The sequence below is a fragment of the Oncorhynchus masou genome, chromosome 27 (genome assembly GCF_036934945.1).
Source record: "Oncorhynchus masou masou isolate Uvic2021 chromosome 27, UVic_Omas_1.1, whole genome shotgun sequence".
Lineage (NCBI taxonomy): Eukaryota > Metazoa > Chordata > Actinopteri > Salmoniformes > Salmonidae > Oncorhynchus > Oncorhynchus masou.
The window spans coordinates 45,820,199-45,843,261 of NC_088238.1; the positions used below are offsets into that span (position 1 = coordinate 45,820,199).

General features: G+C 45.3%; 1 protein-coding gene across 4 annotated transcripts in view; it reads left to right on the forward strand.

The window, feature by feature from the left end:
• The first annotated feature begins 2,731 nt into the window (after positions 1-2,731).
• The window catches only part of LOC135516296 (neuralized-like protein 4), a 29,776-nt gene continuing 9,444 nt past the window's right edge, over positions 2,732-23,063 (forward strand). Inside the window, exons 1-24 of one of the 4 annotated variants that reach the window (XM_064940464.1) lie at positions 2,732-2,912; positions 8,751-8,954; positions 9,194-9,479; positions 9,613-9,678; positions 9,812-10,242; positions 10,769-10,880; positions 10,973-11,061; positions 11,135-11,207; positions 11,580-11,853; positions 13,882-14,081; positions 15,081-15,166; positions 15,360-15,522; positions 15,694-15,904; positions 16,011-16,102; positions 16,200-16,278; positions 16,481-16,656; positions 18,259-18,387; positions 18,523-18,668; positions 20,441-20,659; positions 21,011-21,109; positions 21,310-21,453; positions 21,691-21,861; positions 21,999-22,157; positions 22,312-22,491. In XM_064940464.1, coding sequence (XP_064796536.1) covers positions 2,748-2,912; positions 8,751-8,954; positions 9,194-9,479; positions 9,613-9,678; positions 9,812-10,242; positions 10,769-10,880; positions 10,973-11,061; positions 11,135-11,207; positions 11,580-11,853; positions 13,882-14,081; positions 15,081-15,166; positions 15,360-15,522; positions 15,694-15,904; positions 16,011-16,102; positions 16,200-16,278; positions 16,481-16,656; positions 18,259-18,387; positions 18,523-18,668; positions 20,441-20,659; positions 21,011-21,109; positions 21,310-21,453; positions 21,691-21,861; positions 21,999-22,157; positions 22,312-22,491 — 3,954 coding nt within the window. In that variant the 5' untranslated portion in view covers positions 2,732-2,747. The remainder of the gene's footprint in view (positions 2,913-8,750; positions 8,955-9,193; positions 9,480-9,612; positions 9,679-9,811; positions 10,243-10,768; positions 10,881-10,972; positions 11,062-11,134; positions 11,208-11,579; positions 11,854-13,881; positions 14,082-15,080; positions 15,167-15,359; positions 15,523-15,693; positions 15,905-16,010; positions 16,103-16,199; positions 16,279-16,480; positions 16,657-18,258; positions 18,388-18,522; positions 18,669-20,440; positions 20,660-21,010; positions 21,110-21,309; positions 21,454-21,690; positions 21,862-21,998; positions 22,158-22,311; positions 22,492-23,063) is intronic. The other 3 variants (XM_064940465.1, XM_064940466.1, XM_064940467.1) reach the window with 3 other exon arrangements.

Sequence of the window (23,063 nt, forward strand, 5' to 3'; positions counted from 1 at the left end):
CTTTACATCTAGGGATCTCCCTCCTACACACTGCTGCAACATGACCATAAGTTTGGCATCTGAAACACTGTAGTGGATTCGGCACAATAGCTTTTACAGGATAACTGATATATCCTAACATTAATTTCTTGGGTAACGACTCAGCATCAAAATTCAAAAAGGACAGTGTCGTGAGAATTTTGTTCTCATGATCATTAACCAATTCAATTAAAATACTCTGTTACTAAGAATAAGTAAGGTTCTTATTACAATGAAACAGACAGAGACCAGTCAACTTAGTCAGCAACGTTTATTCTCGAGAGCTCTGCTTATCATTTCCTGTACATTGGTCTATATACCTCACATTTCATCATAAATGTCCCTTCCTCCTCTCAGATACAATGGCAACATGGTTCACAAGTCTTCTACTCATACATTGTCTGCCACCTGTTAAACAATCTACTACAAGCCTCTCCACTCCCTGGATGGGGACAGAATGTCCTGTAAGGAACACAATATTCCAGCTTGTCTGACGATAGCTCCATTTGTTTCTCACTTACACCCTGCTTACGTACTAAAAATGAACAGAAAGTCCTTGTTCTAATTCTTGACTAAAACTACACACATCAGATTTAGGTTTATGATTCTAATAAGTTTCATACAATCATTCAGTGACAGGATAGTATTCTGTTAGTTATAGTTCTACGTTAAAATGTATACATCATTTAGTCATTATTCATAAAATTCATAACAGACAGTGGCCATGTTCGAAAAGGATCAAAACCGTAATGTGTCATGGGTAAATTGTGACTGACTGAACTACAAATAATTAAGAGTAGTTATTTATGATGGAAGATGATTTGTAGATCAGTCAGTCGGCAGTCGCTTGCACTGTCGGCTGCAATGTCTAACAAGCCCAGTGACTCTTCTGTTTCACTACGCTCGCAGCGGGGTCTGTGTCACACCAAACCGCGGGAGTCACAGACCCCGGGAATCTTCAACTTCAGTTGATCTACCTCCACCCTTACCGCAATTCCAGTAATCACTCCTTTCAATGGCACCCTGTTCCTGAGAACCAAGCAAGTAATAGGTCTTGTCCCCATTCTCTTGGCGTGGAGTGCCTGCTCTCTCTGGGTGGGAAAAGCTAAAAATCACAAATCTACTTCGGGTTATCTTCACCTTATCTTCACCAATTCAACAGTACCCAACTCCCTTTTCACCCAATCTGATACCAAATTTATGGCAGGCCAAAATACAGTGGTCCACTTTCTCCAAAAATGTCACACCTACTGTACCAGATTCATATTTATCATGACTATCGGTGCAAGGCTCTTAACCACACTTGCCACCTCAGGTAATTTATTTTCATTATCTTCCAATTCACCTCCAGAGCTACTAGAGTACAGCTCATTCGGTTTGTACTGGCCGCCAATCTTCCTCTACACACGGTCTCCCTCGATGTTGCTAGCTTCATTGGATTCAAAATCGTAACCTACTTCCTTCCATCTCATTGACCCCAAGCCTGGAAATATACTTCCATTAGAATCCGTATCACTTTCACTGTCGTCCGCCATGCTCCCACTGCAAAAACGTGCAGTTGACTGCAGTCAAAGCTCTTCTACCCGCTTGACATAGAGATAAATAGTAATGGTGTATTTTTGTAGGCATTAAGTCCACCATGATTCATTAGACAAAGCCCATGGGGAAAATGAATGCCGTTTTTAGATAAACGTCAAAAATATAGTGCGTGGTAACACAGGTTTAGCAAATCTTATACGTTTTGTTCTGAGATAATCTTCATCAGCTGACGTCACTCTTTGTGAATTGTGAAGAATTTATGTTGTTAGATTTTTTTTAAAGCACAAAGACTTCGTAATTCATAAAGGTTGTGTTGACCTACTGTTATTATCTCCTAGAACAACACGTAGAAGATCTCCTAAACCTGTGTGAACGTCAGACCTTATTTTCTGTGTTTATTCCAAAATCCTATTCTTTGCCCATTCTTTTTTTCCCATAGGGATCACTGAACGAACCTGAGGTAACTCATTTCCGGGTTTTAGGACTACAATATTGACATATAGTAAGGAACTACAAGCTGGCGAGCTCTATTGCTGTGCATTATCATTACTGCCACCTGCTGTATTGGATGTCAAAATTCCGTCCCTCCATTAGCCTCATGCGCCCTCTAGTGTTCCGTCTTGTAGTGTGCATGATCTCTGAAAGAGCCATCGAAATAGCGAAGGAAATAGTTTTTCGGTGTAAAAATGTTTTCTTCATAGCACAATTTTGGTGCAATTATTGCCATAACATAATTCATATCTTAATGCACAGCAATTAAAGCAAGGCATCTACTCATAACAACTTGGATTTGCAATAACCAGCTGACTCGCGCACTGCAACAATGTATTTATCTATATTTTAATGTATATGTATTATTAATGAATAGTAAAATTGAAGCATAATGCATGCTTTATATAGTGTGCTGCTGAATTAACCATGTAGTTATATGAGCTTTTAATGCTTGGTTTCAAAGAGTTGGGATATATGGCATATAAAACTGCTCATTCTTGTAAATCTGTGATAAATGTTCTATTGATTGATTCTGCCTGGACAGAAAGCGGACCACACTGCCATAAAGCAAATTTGCTTACTTGACCTTCTGCCGTTAGTCTTAAAAAATGTGGGCGCGTATTTCGATTTGGATTTAAAGCCAGAGCTTTCATATTGTCGCAAATCCATGTGTCGCGAAGCACGCCGCCCCAGTGAAGATGGCGGCTGAGCTGCACCCGCGCAGCGGAAAACTGATCGGACTGTCGAATTCGAACAGAACCGCTCAGCGGAACCAACCAGTCCAAGAATTTAACCACGGGTTGGTTCTAAGCAGAGAGCCACTGAGGGACCGGGATGTATTCACCGTCCGTATTGACAAGAAGGTAAACATAGCTGTCACTTTCAGCTCGGTGGGGGAGAGAGATGGGAATGCGAGGAGAGAGTGCATCCCGTGCCAGTGGGACGGAGTCTCTCTGTTGTCCGCAGTGGTGCTCGTGTCTTATTCAGTCCTCTTTGGGCGTGCGCAGTTTGACAATCAAGCAGTACAGTTTAGGTTTACTAGCGATCGTTTTAGCCATATCCTGTCCAAAATGTACTGCAACACATTTGCATTGGCACATTGACATCAACACTTGTTCAACACAATTAGCTAGCTCTGTGTGGTCCAGTCCATATACAGTGTATACTTTTTTTTACGAAGGCAAAGTCAACTAGCGACATCTTCGCTACCAATTGCAAGGCTAACTTTACAGTAACGTTAGCTAAGCTATAGCTAATGTTAGCCATACTAGAGATCTTTTCGTGTGTGGATCGAACCAGTAAGTGCCTCGCTCTGTCAAAACACGGTAACGTTAGCTTTCAACGGCTAACTAACTAACTAGCTATTGCTAGCCAAATGAATGACATATTATTACCACGACCAACATTTAGCCTGATAGATTCACTACTGTATAGCAACGTTAGCTCGTTTAGTTAGCCATGAGTTTGCATGTTTGAAATGTAAGGTAGCGAGCTACTGTCGCTAGGTAACGTTAGCTAACTTAGAGATATAGCTAACTAGCAACAGTCACTTGGTTGACCGCACACAGGCAGCAGCATTTTTCAGTTGTTGACGTCTAGCTAGTCACAGAGGTCTACCTACAGCTAGACGAGAGAAGCCAACTGGTTCAGTCAAGTTAACCTGTCTGTCAGGTAGGCCATATGTCAATACTGTGGTCTTGACCAAAGATATAGAACCCCATATGGTCTGGTCTTGATAAGCAAAATAAAGGCAAAGCAGATATCAGTTGTGTCCTAATTGGTGTATGGTCAACTCAAGACCAAAGTTGACAAAACAACTGACCCTGTGTCAGTGGTTAGGGGGAAACCTCACCCTACTCTGAATAGGCTCATTCCTGAAAAGCATAGCTGTAGTTTATCTGGATTATTGGGCCTCTTTGTGATACACATTGGTATCACTGTGTTTACACAGGCAGCCTAATTCTGATCTTTTTTCTCTAACTGATGTTTTGACCAATCAGATTAGATCTTTTGCCAATAATTTGGCAAAAACTTAATTGTGCTGCCTGTGTAAACATAGCCATTGGGCTTGTTCAAAGTGACTGATCTACAAATCACCTTGCATCATAAATAACTACTTATTATTATTTGTAGATCAATCAGTCACCATTTACCCACAATGTATAATGATTTGATGCTCTCCAACACGGCCAATGTTTTGAGCCAACCGTTAGTTACTGTTTCTGTTAAAAGGTCTGCCTACCTATGCAACATTTAGACTTATCTCTATGCCGACCGCAGCACCTAGTTTGCCTGTTATCTAATTTTAGCGAAGATAGCCATGATTATCGGTCTGCCGGCCCGTTGGTGACCCTCACACCTGTGGGTTTTTGGCAGAGGGCACTAGTACTGTTTCCTCCAATGCCATTTTAGCCCAACTGGGGTAGCACACAGCTCAGTGAACATGTATAGAGGGTGTATCCTTCAACCACTTGTAATGCCACTCTAGAAATCACTAGCTTGTCACATGAATAACAAACTTGCACAACAAGCTTTCATATGAAGAGCATAGCTAACTAGATGGATAACATTAACAACAGATAGGCCTATATCCCTCCCGGCAGTGAGTTACCCGTTTTCTCACTGGCGATAGTTTCATGGCCACTATCATCTCATGTATCAAAGCTATAATGGACCACTATCCGTAATTGCATGACGGAAATCAATATCTGTGCTGTACAGTCAGTGCAACAAACTTGGCATTGTTGCTACAGTAATGCTATTTATAGACATTGATAGAGCTTGTGTCTTGTCCTGCAATCGGACAACAGGCAAATGCATCAAAACCAAGCTGCTAGATTGATATACGACAGCTTGTTCGGCGTGGAATATGATGGTGTTTGTTGGTAATAGTGACAGTAGCATATTATGCTGGATGGTCGTTTGGTAAGCACTAGTGTAGTATGTGCCTGCCTCTCCCCTTGGCTGCTAGTCTTTGTAGTGTGTGTGTGTCAGAGAGAGATAAGGAGCTGCTGCAGCTTGTATTCACAGATGTGTTTGTGTATGCATTCGTTTGCAGATTTGTGTGTATGTGTGCTGGGGAGAGAGACCGAGAGATGGATGCAGCTTTTTAGTGTGTGAGAGAGGGTCTGCATGAGATTTAGAATGTGCTTGCAAGGATGAATACCGCAATAACAGATGTGTTTTTCAGTATCACCAAATGTGTAGGCCAAAGTCACCACATTTTGTGACACTGAAAATTACAACATCTGGCGTTACGGCATTCAGCTGACCTTTTTTACAAGGAGACGTATGCGCCTAAGTTGAAAAATGTAGGCGCACAAGAATACATTTAGGAGCAGTGGTGCTCCTAAGTTAAGATTCCAGGTCCCATAGCAAAGTATAGTAGAATGTGTGCACTGTAGAGCCCTGCTCTAAATTGAATTCCTCTGCCTCAATGTACAGCATATTATTTACTCTTGGTCTGTCTTTAACCCAGCTCAACCTCTTGTACTCTCTGACCTGCCTTCTCCTGTCCTCGCTATCTGTAGGCCTACTGTGATACATTTACTGACTTGTTTTAATTTGATGGACTTTACTCTGCTTTTTGGTCTTCAAGTCAAATGTGAGTTTGTTGTTCACAGAATGTGCACTCTATTAGTATTTGGTAGCATTGCCTTTAAATTGTTTAACTTGCGTCAACTGTTTCGGGTAGCCTTCCACAAGCTTCCCACAATAAGTTGGGTGAATTTTGGCCCATTATTCCTGACAGAGCGAGCTGGTGCCATCATTTTCTGGAATTTTCCAAGCTGTTTAAAGGCACAGTCAATTTAGTGTATGTAAACAACTTCTGACAGACATAATATGTAAACAATTATTGGAAAAGTTTTAATGACGCCAACCTAAGTGTATGTAAACTTCTGACTTCAACTGTATGTATGTATGTATGTATGTACAGTTGAAGTCGGAAGTTTACATACACTTAGGTTGGCGTCACTAAAACTTTTCCAATAATTGTTAACAGATTATTTCACTGTATCACAATTCCAGTGGGTCAGAAGTTTACATACACTAAGTTGACTGTGCCTTTAACTTCTCTAAGGTAGGGGGCAGCATTTGGATTTTTGCATGAAAAGCGTGCCCAAATTAAACTGCCTTCTATTCAGGCCCAGAAGATAGGATATGCATATTATTGGTAGATTTGGATAGAAAACACTCTAAAGTTTCCAAAACTGTATGATTTTTTTGTTTTGTTGATGTAGTTTTCTATTCAATGCTATGATAGTATCCATTGATTTAGGACTCAAATTGCAGTTCCTATGCCTTCCACTAGATGTCAACAGTCTTTAGAAATTGTTTCAGGCTTGTATTCTGAAAAATGAAGGAGAGCAGTCTGAATGAGTGGACTCTGCCGTGTCACAGAGCTTTTTCATGCGCGCGACCGAGAGAGTGCCTTAATTGTTTACCTCTTATATTGACAACGTTATTGTCTGGTTGAAATATTATCGATTATTTAGGCTAAAAACAACCTGAGGATTGAATATAAACATTGTTTGACATGTTTCTATGAACTTTACGGATACAATTTGGATTTTTTTCTGACTGTTGTGACTGCGTTTGAGCTTGTGGATTACTGAAGAAAACGTGTGAACAAAACAGGTTTTTGGAAATAGAGACTTTATCGAACAAAAGGAACGTCTTCTGAGTGCAAACATATGAAGATCATCAAAGGTAAGTGATTAATTTAATCTATTTCTGACTTGTGTAACTCTTCTACTTGGCTGGTTACTGTTTCTAATGATTTGTCTGCTGGGCTATGTTCTCAAATAATTGTAAGGTATGCTTTTGCCGTAAAGCATTTTTTAAATCTGACACCGTGGTTGGATTCACAATAAGTTAATATTCAAACCTATGTAAAATAGTTGTATCTTTTCTGAATTTTTATAATGAGTATTTCTGTATTTGAATTTGGCGCTCTGCAATCTCACTGGATGTTGGCCAGGTGGGACGCTAGCGTCCCACATACCCTAGAGGTTAAACAGCTTGGAAAATTCCAGGAAATGGTGTCATGGCTTTAGAAGCTTCTGATAGGCTAATTGACATAATTTAAGTCAATTGGAGTTGTAGCTGTGTATGTATTTCAAGGCCTACCTTCAAACTCAGTGCCTCTTTGTTTGACATCATGGGAAAATCAAAAGAAATCAGCCAAGACCTCAGATTTTTTTTTTTGTAGACCTCCACAAGTCTGGTTCATCCTTGGGAGCAATTTCGAAATGCCTGAAGGTACCACATTCATCTGTACAAACAAAAGTATGCAAGTATAAACACCATGGGACCACACTGCCGTCATACCGCTCAGGAGGGAGACACCTTCTGTCTCCTAGAGATGAACGTACCTTTCAAAAGTTTGGACACAACTACTCATATAAGGGTTTTTCTTTATTTTTATTGTTTTCTACTTTGTAGAATAATATTGAAGACATCAAAACTATGGAATAGCACATATGGAATCATGTAGTCATCCAAAAAAGAGTTAAACAAAATAATATATTTTATATTCGTCAAAGTTGCCACCCTTTACCTTGATGACAGCTTTGTTCACTCTTGGTATTCTCTCAACCAACTTCACCTGGAATGCTTTTCCAACAGTCTTGAAGAAGTTCCCACATGCTGAGCACTTGTTGGCTGCTTTTCCTTCACTTTGCGGTGCAACCCATCCCCAAACCATCTCAATTGGGTTGAGGTCGGGTGATTGGGGAGGCCAGGTCTTCTGATGCAGCACCATCACTCTCCTTGGTCAATTAGCCCTTACACAGCCTGGACGTGTTTTGGGTCATTGTCCTGTTGGAAAAACAAATTACAGTCCCACTATGCGCAAATAGATGGGATGGCGTATCGCTGCAGAATGCTGCGGTAGCCATGCTGGTTATGTGTGCCTTGAATTCTAAATAATCAGACAGTGTCACCAGCAAAGCACCGTTACACCACCTCCTCCATGCTTCACGGTGGGAACGACACATGCGGAGATCTCGCTTCTCATTGCTTATTTGAGCCGTTCTTGCCATAATATGGACTTGGTCTTTTACCAAATAGGGCTATCTTCTGTATGCCAACACAACTGATTGGCTCAAAGGCATAAAGAAGGAAAGAAATTCCACAAATGAACAACGCACACCTGTTAATTGAAATGTCTTGACTATTATTATACAATGTAGACAATAGTAAAAATAAAGAAAAACCCTTGAATGACTAGGTGTGTCCAAACTTTTGTATGGTACTGTATATATGCTAATAACAAAGGAATAAGGAAATAAGAATTGCAATATTTTATTTGGAATAACATTGGAAGGCTATACTTAAGCAATATGGCCCAAGGTGGTGTGATATATGGCTAATATACCACGGCTAAGGGTAGTTCTTAAGCACGACACAGCGCGGAGTTCCTGGAAACAGCCCTTAGCTGGGGTATATTTGCTTTATCACAAACCCCAGAGGTGCCTTATTGCTATTATAAACTGTTTACCAACGTTATTAGAACAGTAAAAAATAACTTGTCATACCCGTGGTATACGGTCTGATATACTACGACTGTCAGCCAATCATCATTCAGGGCTTGTACCACCCAGTTTATAAAATGTATTGTACATTACTGACTAGATCTAAAAAGGGACATTAAAAATAAATAGATGAACTAGAAGCCTAAATAAATGTTACTTCTGCAGGTGAACTCATGGAGCGGCTCCGTAGAGATTGGGGTGACTGCTCTGGACCCGGCTTGTCTCGATTTCCCCAGCAGCGCTACGGGTCTGAAGGGAGGCTCCTGGATCGTCTCTGGCTGCTCAGTCCTACGCGACGGCCGCTCCGTTCTCGAGGAGTACGGCCGTGACCTGGACCAGCTGGCCGAGGGCGACCGCGTGGGCATACAGGTAAGTTGGATAGTGGTTAAGAGAGGCGAACCAGTGGCCGGAAGGTCACCACCGGTTTAAGCCCTGCGCCGGGCACTGAATTGGTAACAGGAGGGGTACTGCTCACTGAGCCTTGCCGTTGTGTCCTTGAGGAAGGCACTCAATCTCTACAATTGCTCTCCATCCAGGGGGGCTGCTCTATGGCTGACCCTGTGCCTGACCCTTAATATTGCTATTCTTATTACTGTCCTCCTATTCAGCGGAGCGCCCGTGGCGAGCTCCACCTGTGGGTGAACGGGCATGACTGTGGTGCAGCTGCCAGCGGTCTCCCGACACGCCTCTGGGCGGTGGTGGACCTCTACGGCAAGTGTACGCAAGTGACGGTGGTGAGCTGCGAGCCGCCCTCCTCGATGGAGAGAGATACAGAGAGGGAGACGGTGGAGGGGCATGAGGAGGTGGTGGTGTGCGGGGTTCGGGAGGGAGACACCGAGGATCTGACGTCAGTGGTGAATCTGGCAGCAGCGACAAACGGGACGACAGAGGAAGGTAGGAGTTGTTTTTGTTTGCAATGTTTGTGTTAAAAGATAGGGTTCGTTGTGTCATTGTGTGAAAGGTTGTAGAAGTGTAAATAAGGGAAAGACGGACTCCTGTCTCTCTCCCTCTTGTTCCTTTATCTCAGTGCCGGAGCTCCCTCCTATTCACAACCGACCTGACAAGTTCCCCAACAACATAGAGCCTGAAACGGGTACGAAAATAAAACTCCCCAAGTCTCTACCTGAATATCTATTACATTTGGTCAATGAGGCCACATTATTGACTGTCTCTCTTTCTTTCCATTTCTCTCTTTTCTGTCTGTCTTTCTTTCTCTCCCCCTGTAGCTCTGACGGAGCACCAGCTCTTTGACGTGTTCAACAATGCCATCGTGTCCCTCTACCGCTCAGAGGACGAGGGTGGAGGAGGACGAGACCTGGGGGGAGGAACAGGGACAGACTCTGGGACTGGAGGTAGAGGGGACAGGGGGAGCAGCAGCGGCGGGGGAGCTGTCAACAGTAACAGTAGTAACAGTGACAGCGGGGCCGGGACCGGCAATACCGGAAGCACCAATAACAGCCCCGCAGGAGGGGCGGGACTTGGGGCGGTGACGGGCGGGATGATGACCAATGACGCGCTGCTGTTCCATGAGAAGTGCGGTACGCTGATCAAGCTGAGCAACAACAACAAGACGGCGGAGAGGCGGAGGCCGCTGGATGAGTTCAACAACGGCGTGGTCATGACCAACCGGCCGCTCCGACACAACGAGATGTTTGAGGTGCGGCCAATGACTGGCTCCAATACTGAGATGTGAATGCTTCGAATGACAAAGCGCGGGGTTTAGAGAAAAGAATAAAGAATACACGTGCTGTCATATTAAGGATAAAACGCATGTATAGCTGACACCCGCTGTCATACCTGTTTACAAAATGTTTATCTGTTCGAACGGCGGGGTGAAGTGTCACCATTTTGCTATTGCATCACAATTTAAGGCTGCTCCTCTTCATATGATAAAGCTGGAGGCTTCAGATTAGCCAATTAATATTCATGATGTTACTGCTACAGGCTGTGAATAGATAATTGCATTTGAATCTGCTGGATTGCAGCTTGATATGAATAATATATTGTAAATTGGTGAATGTTTCTATATTCTGGAGGATACAGGGTGAGAGAATTCACTAGACACCAAAAGGACTGAAGCTGGGAGGGACTGCCTAAACTCGTCCAATAACAAACGCTTACTTACATTTTCTGTTGTCGCAAAACGCTTTGAGCGAATACGCCCCTGGTTTCTGTTGCCACAGATCCGTATAGATAAGCTGGTGGACAAGTGGTCGGGGTCGATTGAGATCGGCGTGACAACACACAACCCCAACAACCTGGACTACCCTGCCACAATGACAAATCTGCGCTCAGGTATGTAAACACAGTTTTTTTTTGTGGAATAAATCATGTTACAGTACTTATTAGGTTCATGCAACGTGTGTGTATGTTTCTTGCCTTCCCAGGTACAATCATGATGAGTGGCTGTGGGATCCTGACGAACGGCAAGGGGACCCGTCGGGAGTACTGTGAATTCAGCCTGGACGAACTGCAGGTCAGTACCACACACACACACACAACCTAACAGAGACACGCAGCCGAATGCCTTATGTGTCACTGTCTTCCAGGAAGGGGATCACATAGGCCTGATGCACAAGGCCAGCGGAGCTCTTCACTTCTACATCAATGGCATCGACCAAGGTGAGAGTGACACGCCAGGAGCATCCGTCAATGTAACGAGGGATTGAATGGCTGTAGCGTGGCGTTGGAGGGATAGTCACTGAGTGCTCGTCCATTGGTATAGTAGTAACCTTGCGGCGACCTAAGGATAGACACACCATGAAGCGAAAATGCATGAAATATTTTATTTCATAACCATTTCAACAATGTGTATTTTTATTTTTTACATACTCGTTGTTATTTGATGTGTTGCTTACATAATTGTCATGCAGTGCTGTTTTTTGCCCCGTTACAATGTAAAAAAATCATGGTAATTTCAAGAAATGTATACAATTGCAAATCATTATCATATTTCATCAATGACCTCAATTTGACCTCTGACCCTTCCCCTAGGCGTGGCGGCGGCCCAGACACCTCCGATGGTCTACGGAGTGGTCGACCTCTACGGCATGGCGGTCAAGGTGACCATCGTCCACAATCACAACCACAGCGACCGGCTGCGTCGCAACAACGCCATAATGCGGGCGCTGTCCCCCGACGTGGGCCGCCCCCGGCCCGCCCTCTCCCTCACCTCCGACCCTGACGCCACTGACCGCCTCCTCTTCCATACCAACTGTGGGCAAAAGGCGGCCATCATCAGTGAAGGCAGGACTGCTCTTCGCCCTCAGTACGTAACCATGGCTTTGTTCCAAACAATATTATTACCAACTGTCTGTAAGATTCAAATGGTCAGTTTACGGCCCTTTCTGTATTTGTAGAAAAGGACCGACAGACTCCGTAGATAGTTTAGGATAAGGATATAATTTTCAACATCAGAAATACAGATATTTGGTTTCTCTAGAAATAATGGTGCACTCCTATTACACTCTCACAGGTCAAAAATAGGAGCTATTCTTATGTGATGACCTCTGACCCTGCCTCCTAGGCGTGGCAACATCGTTGCAGTCCATTACAAACTCAATGACAACATTGCGCTTGCTCTTTGGGGTCTAGGCCAGGCTACTGTAAAAGTACTTTTTGACTCTAGCTGATGTTAAAGGGCCTTTATCAATAATGATGTGTATGTACAGTGGGGCAAAAAAAGTATTTAGTCAGCCTCCCACTTAAAAAGATGAGAGGCCTGTAATTGTCATCATAGGTACACTTCAACTATGACAGACAAAATGAGAAAAAAATCCAGAAAATCACATTGTAGGATTTTTAATGAATTTATTTGCAAATTATGGTGGAAAATAAGTATTTGGTCAATAACAAAGTTTATCTCAATACTTTGTTATATACCCTTTGTTGGCAATGACAGAGGTCAAACGTTTTCTGTAAGTCTTCACAAGGTTTACACACACGGTTGCTGGTATTTTGGCCCATTCCTCCATGCAGATCTCCTCTAGAGCAGTGATGTTTTGGGGCAGTTGCTGGGCAACACAGACTTTCAACTCCCTCCAAAGATTTTCTATGGGGTTGAGATCTGGAGACTGGCTAGGCCACTCCAGGACCTTGAAATGCTTCTTATGAAGCCACTCCTTCGTTGCCCGGGCGGTGTGTTTGGGATCATTGTCATGCTGAAAGACCCAGCCACGTTTCATCTTCAATGCCCTTGCACGATACATGGCCCCATTCATTCTTTCTTTTACACGCATCAGTCGTCCTGGTCCCTTTGCAGAAAAACAGCCCCAAAGCATGATGTTTCCACCCCCATGCTTCACAGTAGGTATGGTGTTCTTTGGATGCAACTCAGCATTCTTTGTCCTCCAAACATGACGAGTTGAGTTTTTACCAAAAAGTTTTATTTTGGTTTCATCTGACCATGTGACATTATCCCTATCTTCTTCTGGATCATCCAAATGCTCTCTAGCAAACTTCAGACGGGCCTGGACATGTACTGGCTTTAGCAGGGGGACACGTCTGGCACTGCAGGATTTGAGTCCATGGCGGCGTAGTGTGTTACTGATGGTAGGCTTTGTTACTTTGGTCCCAGCTCTCTGCAGGTCAATCACTAGGTCCCCCCCGTGTGGTTCTGGGATTTTTGCTCACCGTTCTTGTGATCATTTTGACCCCGCGGGGTGAGATCTTGCGTGGAGCCCCAGATCGAGGGAGATTATCAGTGGTCTTGTATGTCTTCCATTTCCTAATAATTGCTCCCCACAGTTTATTTCTTCAAACCAAGCTGCTTGCCTATTGCAGATTCAGTCTTCCCAGCCTGGTGCAGGTCTACAATTTTGTTTCTGGTGTCCTTTGACAGCTCTTTGGTCTTGGCCATAGTGGAGTTTGGAGTGTGACTGTTTGAGGTTGTGGACAGGTGTCTTTTATACTGATAACAAGTTCAAACCGGTGCCATTAATACAGGTAACGAGTGGAGGACAGAGGAGCCTCTTAAAGAAGTTGTTACAGGTCTGTGAGAGCCAGAAATCTTGCTTGTTTGTAGGTGACCAAATACTTATTTTCCACCATAATGTGCAAATTAATTAATTAAAAATCCTACAATGTGATTTTCTGGATTTTTTTTTCTCATTTTGTCTGTCATAGTTGAAGTGTACTTATGATGAAAATTACAGGCCTCATCTTTTTAAGTGGGAGAACTTGCACAATTGGTGGCTGACTAAATACTTTTTTGCCCCACTGACATGCCTTATACAATATGATGCTAAATAGATAAATGTATAAATTGATTTGATTGTGTGAATTTTTCCTCGGGCAGTGCGACGGACGACTTCAACCACGGCGTGGTCCTGAGTGGCCGCCCGCTGCGCTCCAACGAGGTGTTCCAGGTGCGCATCGACAAGATGGTGGACAAGTGGGCGGGCTCCATTGAGATTGGCGTGACCACGCACAACCCCGCCTACCTGCAGCTGCCCTCCACCATGACCAACCTGCGCTCAGGTAATACCAACCAGTCAGGTAATACCATCCTCTTACCCCTAGACACCTCAGATAATACCATCCTCTTACCCCTAGACACACCAGATAATACCAACCTCTTACCCCAGATAATACCGACCTCTTACCCCTAGACACCCCAGATAATACCGACCTCTTACCCCTAGACACCCCGATAATACCGACCTCTTACCCCAGATAATACCATCCTCTTACCCCTAGACACCCCAGATAATACCGACCTCTTACCCCAGATAATACCATCCTCTTACCCCTAGACACCCCAGATAATACCGACCTCTTACCCCTAGACACCCCAGATAATACCAACCTCTTACCCCAGATAATACCATCCTCTTACCCCTAGACACCCCAGATAATACCGACCTCTTACCCCTAGACACCCCAGATAATATCGACCTCTTACCCCTAGACACCCCAGATAATACCGAACTCTTACCCCAGATTTTACCGACCTCTTACCCCTAGACACTCCAGATTTTACCGACCTGTTGCCCCCAGACACTCCAGATAATACCGACCTCTTACCCCAGATTTTACCGACCTCTTACCCCTAGACACCCTAGATAATACCGACCTCTTACCCCAGATTTTACCGACCTCTTACCCCTAGACACCCTAGATAATACCGAACTCTTACCCCAGATTTTACCGACCTCTTACCCCTAGACACCCTAGATAATACCGACCTCTTACCCCAGATTTTACCGACCTCTTACCCCTAGACACCCTAGATAATACCGAACTCTTACCCCAGATTTTACCGACCTCTTACCCCTAGACACTCCAGATAATACCGACCTGTTGCCCCCAGACACCCCAGATAATACCGACCTTTACCCCAGTTAATACCAACCTCTTCTTTTTGGCTAGGTTGAGTTTCCACCTCATACCCTCTGAGCAGTGTCTATGGATAGGGGCTTTATTCATCTACTTTTTCATACTCCAATGTACAGTATGTTTGGAAAGAGGTATAGATTGACTGATGATGTTTCTCAGGGACGTGGATGATGACCGGGAATGGAGTGATGCACAACGGAACCACCATACTGGACGAGTATGGACACAACCTGGACCGACTCAAAGTGAGTGGGAAATATGCTTTACAGTCAGCCTTATATTATCAAACTCTACCCCCCCCTTCTCTTTTTTTTTTACCCCTGTTGCTCTCACTCTTTCCCTCACTATCAACATATGACACTATCATTTTACTCCTTACTGCCTCTTGTGTTTCGTAGTTGTCAATTTAACACTCCGAGCTCTCTCTCTCCCCCCCAGGCGGGGGACACGGTGGGCGTGGTGCGTAAGGAGGACGGGAGCCTCCACTTCTTTGTGAACGGGGTGGCGCAAGGCCCGGCGGCGTGGAACGTCCCACCCAGCGTCTACGCCGTGGTGGACCTCTACGGCCAGGCAGCACAGGCCACCATCATGGACGACATGGGTGAGAGGGATGGGTGAGAGGGATGGGGGGGGGTGTAGAGAGACGGGCGGGAGGAAGGTAGAGAGGTTTACAAGAACATTCTAAAGGCTGCTAGTGTGTCAACTTACTTTTTGTCTCCACAACCATTCATGACTAAAGCCATCTCCCTCTCTCTCTCTCCCCCCTCTCCAGCGGACCTCCCCCCTCTCCCAGAGGACAGCTCGGAGGGCCCCACCGTCATGTCGCCCGGCAGCCCATGCTCGGTTGCCGGGGGCAACAGTGCCAATGACCTGCGCTTCCACCAGCTGCACGGCACCAACGCCGTGATCACCAACGGGGGGCGCACTGCCCTCAGACAGAACTGTCGCTCAGAGTTCAACGACGCCATCGTCATCTCCAACAGGTCAGTGTGACACACGCACACAATCGTCATTTCCAACAGGTCAAAAGGTACACACACACACACCACTTGTGTGTGTGTGTCAAGACTGTGTGTTGTCCATTGCTAGGTGCCTTCGAGACGGAGAGCTCTTTGAGATAGTCATTCAGAAGATGGTGGACCGTTGGTCGGGGTCAATAGAAGCAGGTAAGATAATGGCAGGTAAGGCGTCTCTATTTTACCCCTCTCGAACTTCACACAGCCCTATCCACACCCACAGCAGAGGGGAGATGTGTTTGTCTGTGTGTGTTCTGTCCAGGTGTGACTTCCATCAGGCCAGAAGAGCTGGAGTTTCCCAACACCATGACGGATATAGACTACGACACCTGGATGCTTAGGTAAGGTTTTATGTTTGTTTGTGTTCAAACCCAGGTGTCCTGCTGCGCGCCTGTTTTTAGCCCACTGAGCTAAAGCCCATTAGCTCAGAGAGCTAATGAAACGTTTTCAGGTCTCTTTGGACATGTGTGGTTCACCGAGCTGTCTTTGTTACGCCTGAAGAAACAGTAATTCAAACGTTTTCTCTCTCCCCTCGCACTCCAGTGGCACGGCCATCATGCAGGACGGCAACACCATGCGTAACAACTACGGCTGTGACCTGGACTCCCTGACCACGGGCAGTAGGATCGGCATGATGCGCTCGGCTACCGGCGACCTCCACTACTACATCAATGGGGTGGACCAGGGTGTGGCCTGCACCGGACTGCCGCCAGATAAAGGTGAGTGGAACCAGTTGTTATGTTCATCTTATCACAACTCCATGTACAGTGCCCTCGGGAAATTATTCAGACCCCTTGACTTTTTCCACATTTTGTTACGTTACGGCCTTATTTTAAAATGGATTAAATCGTTTTTTCCCCCTCATCAATCTACACACAATACTCCATAATGACCAAGCAAAAATGGGTTGAGAAATCTTTGCTAATTTGTTACAAATATAAAAACTGATAGCATTTACATACGTATTCAGACCTTTTACTCAGTACTTTGTTGAAGCACCTTTGGCAGCGATTACAGCATTGAGTCTACTTGGGTAGGACGCTACACGCTTGGCAGACCTGTATTTGGTGAGTTTCTCCCGTTCTTCTCTGCAGATCCTCTCAAGCTCTGTCATGTTGGATGTGGAGTGTCGCTGGACAGCTATTTTTTAGGTCTCTCCAGAGATGTTTGATCGGATTTATGACCGGGCTCTGTCTGGGCTACTCAAGGACATTCAGAGACTTGTCCCAAAGCCACTCCTGCATTGTCTTGGCTGTGTGCTTAGGGTTGTTGTCCTGTTGGAAGCTGAACCTTCGCCCCAGTCTGAGGTCCTGAGCAGGTTTTCATCAATGATCTCCCTGTACTTTGCTCTGTTCGTCTTTGCCTCAATCCTGACTAGTCTCCCAGTCTTTGCTGCTGAACAACATCTCGACACTGCCACCACCATGCTTCACCGTACAGATGGTGCCAGGTGTCCTCCAGACTTGATGCGTGGCATTCAGGCCTAAGAGTTCAGTCTTGGTTTCATCAGACCAGAGAATCTTGTTTCTCTGGTCTGAGAGTCTTTAGGTGCCTTTTGGCAAACTCCAGGCGGGCAGTCGTGTCTTTTACTGAGGAGTGGCTGGTGGAGTGCTTCAGAGATGGTTGTCCTTCTGGAAGGTTCTCCCATCTCCACAGAGGAACTATAGAGCTCTGTCAGAGTGACCGTCGGGTTCTTGGTCACTTCCCTGACCAAGGCCTTTCTCTCTGATTTGAATCCGTTTGGCTGGGCGGCCAGTTCTTGGAAGAGTCTTGGTGGTTCCAAACTTCTTCCATGTAAGAATGATGGAGGCCACTGTGTTCTTGGACTTTCAATGCTGCAGACATTTTTTGGTACCCTTCCCCAGATCTGTGCTCGACACAATTTTTTTATTTGCAAAAATGTCTAAAGCTGCTTTTGCTTTGTCATAATAGGGTATTGTGTGTCGATTGCTGAGGATTATATTTATTTTAATCCATCCATTAATTTTAGAATAAGGCTGTAACAAAATGTGGAAAAAGTCAAGGGGTCTCAACACTTTTCCGACGGCACTGTATGTGCTAGGGGTCTCATGAATTGATTAAAATGGAATTGATAGCGTCCTGAAGCCATTCCTGCACTCTTGGCTGTTTGCTAAGGTTCTTTTTAGTTAGCTGCCACAAGCGTCTCTGAATAAATACACTTAGCAGCTCTTTTATGCTAAAATATCACTGCTATTTAGATATTTTACTTTTTATTTATCAATATGCGTCTCATTGAGATTAATTATCTTTGTCAAGGGAGACTTTCCAAAACATTCTCCTTCCCTCCCTCCCTCCATTAGAGGTGTATGCGGTGATAGACCTGTATGGTCAGTGTGTCCAGGTGTCCATCACCAGTTCCTCTGGCCCTCTGGACAACAGTCTGTGTACCAGCAACATAACAGAGAAGAGCTTCCCCATACACTCACCAGGTACGCACCACGGACGTGTGTGTTTTCTCTCAGGTTCCGGATTGAAATAAATTGTTAAACAACAGACCGCAAATGAACTGGCTCACATCTCCTTTTCCCCTGTGCGTGTGTCTCTTTGTGTGTTTGTGTGTGTAGTGGCAGGCGTGGCCCACCGGCTTCACAGTAAACATGGTAAGAACGTGGTTCTGCTGGGAGAGGGCTGCCAGGCCGTCCGGGTAGGAGGATACGCTCATGGCATCGTCTTTAGTGCCAAGGAACTCAAAACAGACGAATTGTTCGAGGTGAGCCAAGGCAGGGGGAATACCATAGAGAGGTATTCAAGGTGTGAAAGTAGAGTTGCTGGGGTGGAGTTTAGCATCGCTTTTTTTTTTTGGTGAAGGTCTTATACAGTGCCTTCGGAAAGTATTCCGACCCCTTGACGTTTTACACATTTTGTTAAGTTACAGCCATATTCTAAAATGTATTCATTAAATGTTTTCCTCATCAATCTACACAATACCCCATAATGACAAAGGGAAAACAAGTTTCTTTTGACATTTTTGCAAATTTATTTAAAAAACAAGAACCGATATCTTTGCCATGGGACTTAAAATTGAGCTCAGGTGAATTCTGTTTCCATTGATCATCCTTCAGATGTTTCTACAACTTGATTGGAGTCCACCTGTGGTAAATTCAATTGATTGGACATAATTTGGAAAGGCACACACCTGTCTCTATAAGGTCCCACAGTTGACAGTGTATGTCAGAGCAAAAACCAAGCCATGAGGTCGAAGGAATTGTATGTAGAGCTCAGACAGGATTGTGTCGAGGCACAGATCTGGGGAATGGTACCAAAAAATGTCTGCAGCATTGAAGGCCCCCAAGAACACAGTGGCCTCCATCATTCTTACATGGAAGAAGTTTGGAATAAACTGAGAAATCGGGGGGGAGAAGGGCCTTGGTCTGTGAGGTGACCAAGAACCCGATGGTCACTCTGACAGAACTCCAGAGTTCCTCTGTGGAGATGGGAGAATCTTCCAGAAGGACAACGATCTCTACAACACTCCACCAATCAGGCCAGGCGAAAGCCACTCCTCAGTAAAAGTCACATGACAGCCCGCTTGGAGTTTGCCAAAAGGCACCTAAAGGACTCGGCCCATGAGAAACAAGATTCTCTGATCTGATGAAACCAAGGTCGAACTCTTTGGCCTGAATGCCAAGCGTCACGTCTTGACATCTGGCACCATCTTTACGGTGAAACATTGTGGCAGCATCATGCCGTGGGGATGTTTTTCAGTGGCAGGGACTGGGAGACTCGTCAGGGTCAAGGGAAAGATGAACGGAGCAAAGTACAAAGAGATCATTGATGAAAACCTGCTTCAGAGCACTCCAGACCTCTGGTGGGGCGAAGGTTGACCTTCCAACAGGACAACAACCCTAAGTAAACCGCCAAGACCGCGAAGGAGTGGCTTCGGGAAAGTCTCAATGTCATTGAGTAGCCCAGCCAGAGCCCGGACTTGAACCCATTCGAACATCTCTGGAGAGAACTGAAAATGGCTCTGCAGTGTGACACTCCCCATCCAACCTGACAGAGCTTGAGAGTATCTGTAGAGAAGAATGGGAGAAACTCCCCAAATACAGGTGTGCCAAGCTGGTAGCGTCACACCCAAGAAGACTTGAGGCTGTTATCGCTGCCAAAGGTGCTTTAACAAAGTACTAAATAAAGGATCTGAATACTTATGTAAATGTAATATTTCATATCTATTTTTAATACATTTGCAAAAACCTGTTTTTACTTTGTTTTTACTTTGTCATTATGAGGTATTGTGTGTAGAATGATGAATAAAAAAACTTTTTCATCAATTTTAGAATACGGCTGTAAAAAAATGTGGAAAAAGTCAAGGGGTCTGAATACTTTCCGAATGCACTGTAGGTGATTGTAATTGAGGAATCGTAAATTACATTTTTTTCCATCCAGAAAAACAAGTTAATTCTTTCACTCCATTTTTGCCATCAATAGTACTCATCCTCTTCTTCCTCTCTCTTCTTCCTTTCCCACCATCCCAACCCCCAGGTGAAGATAGACGAGGTAGATAACCAGTGGTCTGGTTCCCTCCACATGGGTCTGACTAGCCTGGCCCCCCCAGAGCTGCCCTCCTGCCCCATGTCGGGCCTGTCCCCCTCCCTCACACAGCTCCGCGCCAAGGTCACCTGGCTGCTGGCAGGGTCAGAGGTCAGACGCAATGGGGTCCTCCAAAGACAGAACTACGGGGCATCCCTGGACAGATTGACGGTGAGAGAAGGAGAGGGGAGGGAGTGGAGAAGGAACAACATGTCAGAGAGAACTTGGATGTAAAGATGGTGACTAGAGTGTTGTGAAAAACTATCCAAAAAGTAGGCAGAGACTATTGGAGTATAATAATGAACCTATAATCAAGCAGCTTCAGGGGAGATCCATCTCTGAGCATAGTCAGAGAAAGAACTCCCCTGCAGCTACTTGATTTAAAGGTTAATTATTATACTCCCAATAGTCTCTAGAAAAATGTGTGCATTTGAAACGGATAGAAGGATCGCGATGAGTACAGAAATTGGCAAGTGTGTACTGGTAATAGGATGGGTACTGAGATGAATCCTCTGTGTCTAGGTGGGGAACCGCGTGGGCGTGAAGAGATGCAGTGATGACACAATGCACGTCCTCATCGACGGAGAGGACATGGGAACAGCTGCTACCGCTGTGGCCAAGGTACACACACACACACACACACACACACACACACACACACACACACACACACACACACACGTGTGAGTATGTTCAATTAACACGCACACAAACACTTCATGAACGTACAAACTGTTCTCTCATCCACACACGTCATATGAGTTCAATTCTCACACACACCCCACCCCACTAACCCCCACCTCTTTCTCCCCTCCCTGTAGAATGTCTATGCGGTGCTGGACCTGTATGGTCGTGTGACGGCTGTGTCCATTGTCAGTTCCTCAGTGCTGGAGGATGCAGAAAGCATCAAGGCCCCCTCCCTCTCCTCAGACAGCTGCAGTGACGGCGAGGAGGACAGCACGCCGGTGAGAGACACTGAGGGATTGTAGTGGGATGGGGAGACTGAGGGATTGTAGTGGGATGGGAAGGCGAGACAGTTGGACAGCGTGCTTTTGCCTGGACCAAATATCTCCAAGTACAGTAGGAAGCCAGCATTTGCTCCACAGGTGGTTTAAGATTAGCACGAATTGAGCAACTGAAGTAAACAATAACTTTTTGATTTACCTCTCTCTCGTCCCTTCCCCCTCCCATCTATCCATCAGGTTGGGAGCAGTAAGCTAGCCCTGGTGCCCAACACTGTCATGGCCTTCCTGGAGAACCATGGGAAGAACATCCAGCTGTCCAATCAGAACCTGACGGCCGCCCGTGTCTCCAGCTACAACCAGGGCCTTCTGGTCACAGCACAACCCCTGCCCAGACAACAACTGTTCCAGGTAGCTACACTGTGTGTGTGTGTGTTTCTGGATTTTTTGATTGGGGCAGCGTCGTTGTTTAGGGACACATTAAATATTATAGTGCTTTCTGTCGCTATTGTTTGTGACTGACAGTCCGAATGTCTCTGTTGCCATAGTTTCAGATCGACCGCCTGAACCCGTCGTGGACGTCGTCCTTGTCGCTAGGGGTGATAGGTCACTCCCCCGACCGCCTCAACTTTCCCTCCACGGCGTGCTGTCTGAAACGCTCTGCCTGGCTGCTGCAGAGAGACTCTGTCTTCCACAACTCACTGAAGGTACTGGAGTCGCTGTCTCTCACTCAGCTCCCTTCACTTTCTACTTTAGAGAACATTTTGTCATTTCAAATGAACAACCTGATTGATTGTTTGATTAGTCCTCTTTCTCTTTCCCTTCCCTCCATCACTTCACCCCCCCCTTCCTCCATCCCAGATCTGTGAGAACTACGGTCCTAACCTGGACACATGTCCAGAGGGTACAGTATTGGGTCTACTAGTGGATGGGAACAGCTGTCTGCACCTCCATGTGAACGGGATGGACCAGGGGGTAGCAGCCCAGGACATCCCCACCCCCTGCTACCCCCTCATAGACCTCTACGGGCAGTGTGAGCAGGTACGTCTGTCACCCTCCCACCCAAAACCGTCTGAATCTGAAGAGGATGAGGAAGGTAATTTCTACCTGCTTAGTCTAGCCACTGATATAACCCCCGGTAATGCATTTTTTAAATGATGATTAACAGTCCCAGTGGAAAACCAAACTGCCACCCAGGCATCCCTCTGTGTTAAAAATAAATAAATAATAACTTCTACACAAACACAGGGTGTTTCCCCAATGGTTCCCTATATGGTGCACTACCTTTGACCCGAGCCCTATAGCCCCTGGTAGTAGTGCACTATAATGGGAGTAGGGTGCTATTTTAGACGAGTCCTACTCAGATCCACTTTTCGATCAGTAGCTAGGGACTAATCTGCTAGTATGTTGCTCTAGGTTCTCTAATCCTGAAATACTTCCACCTGGCCGAAGTCATAATCCCAATCTCATTTAGACACTCCGTTCCTCAGTAGGTCTGTAACTCTAATCCCAGCCCTCCCGCCAGGCTGGGTTTAATAATCTGTCGCCCGGCCTGGCCCTGTACAACGTAATCTGTTGTCACACTTCCTGAGGGCCGACCGAAGTCAAGTCGG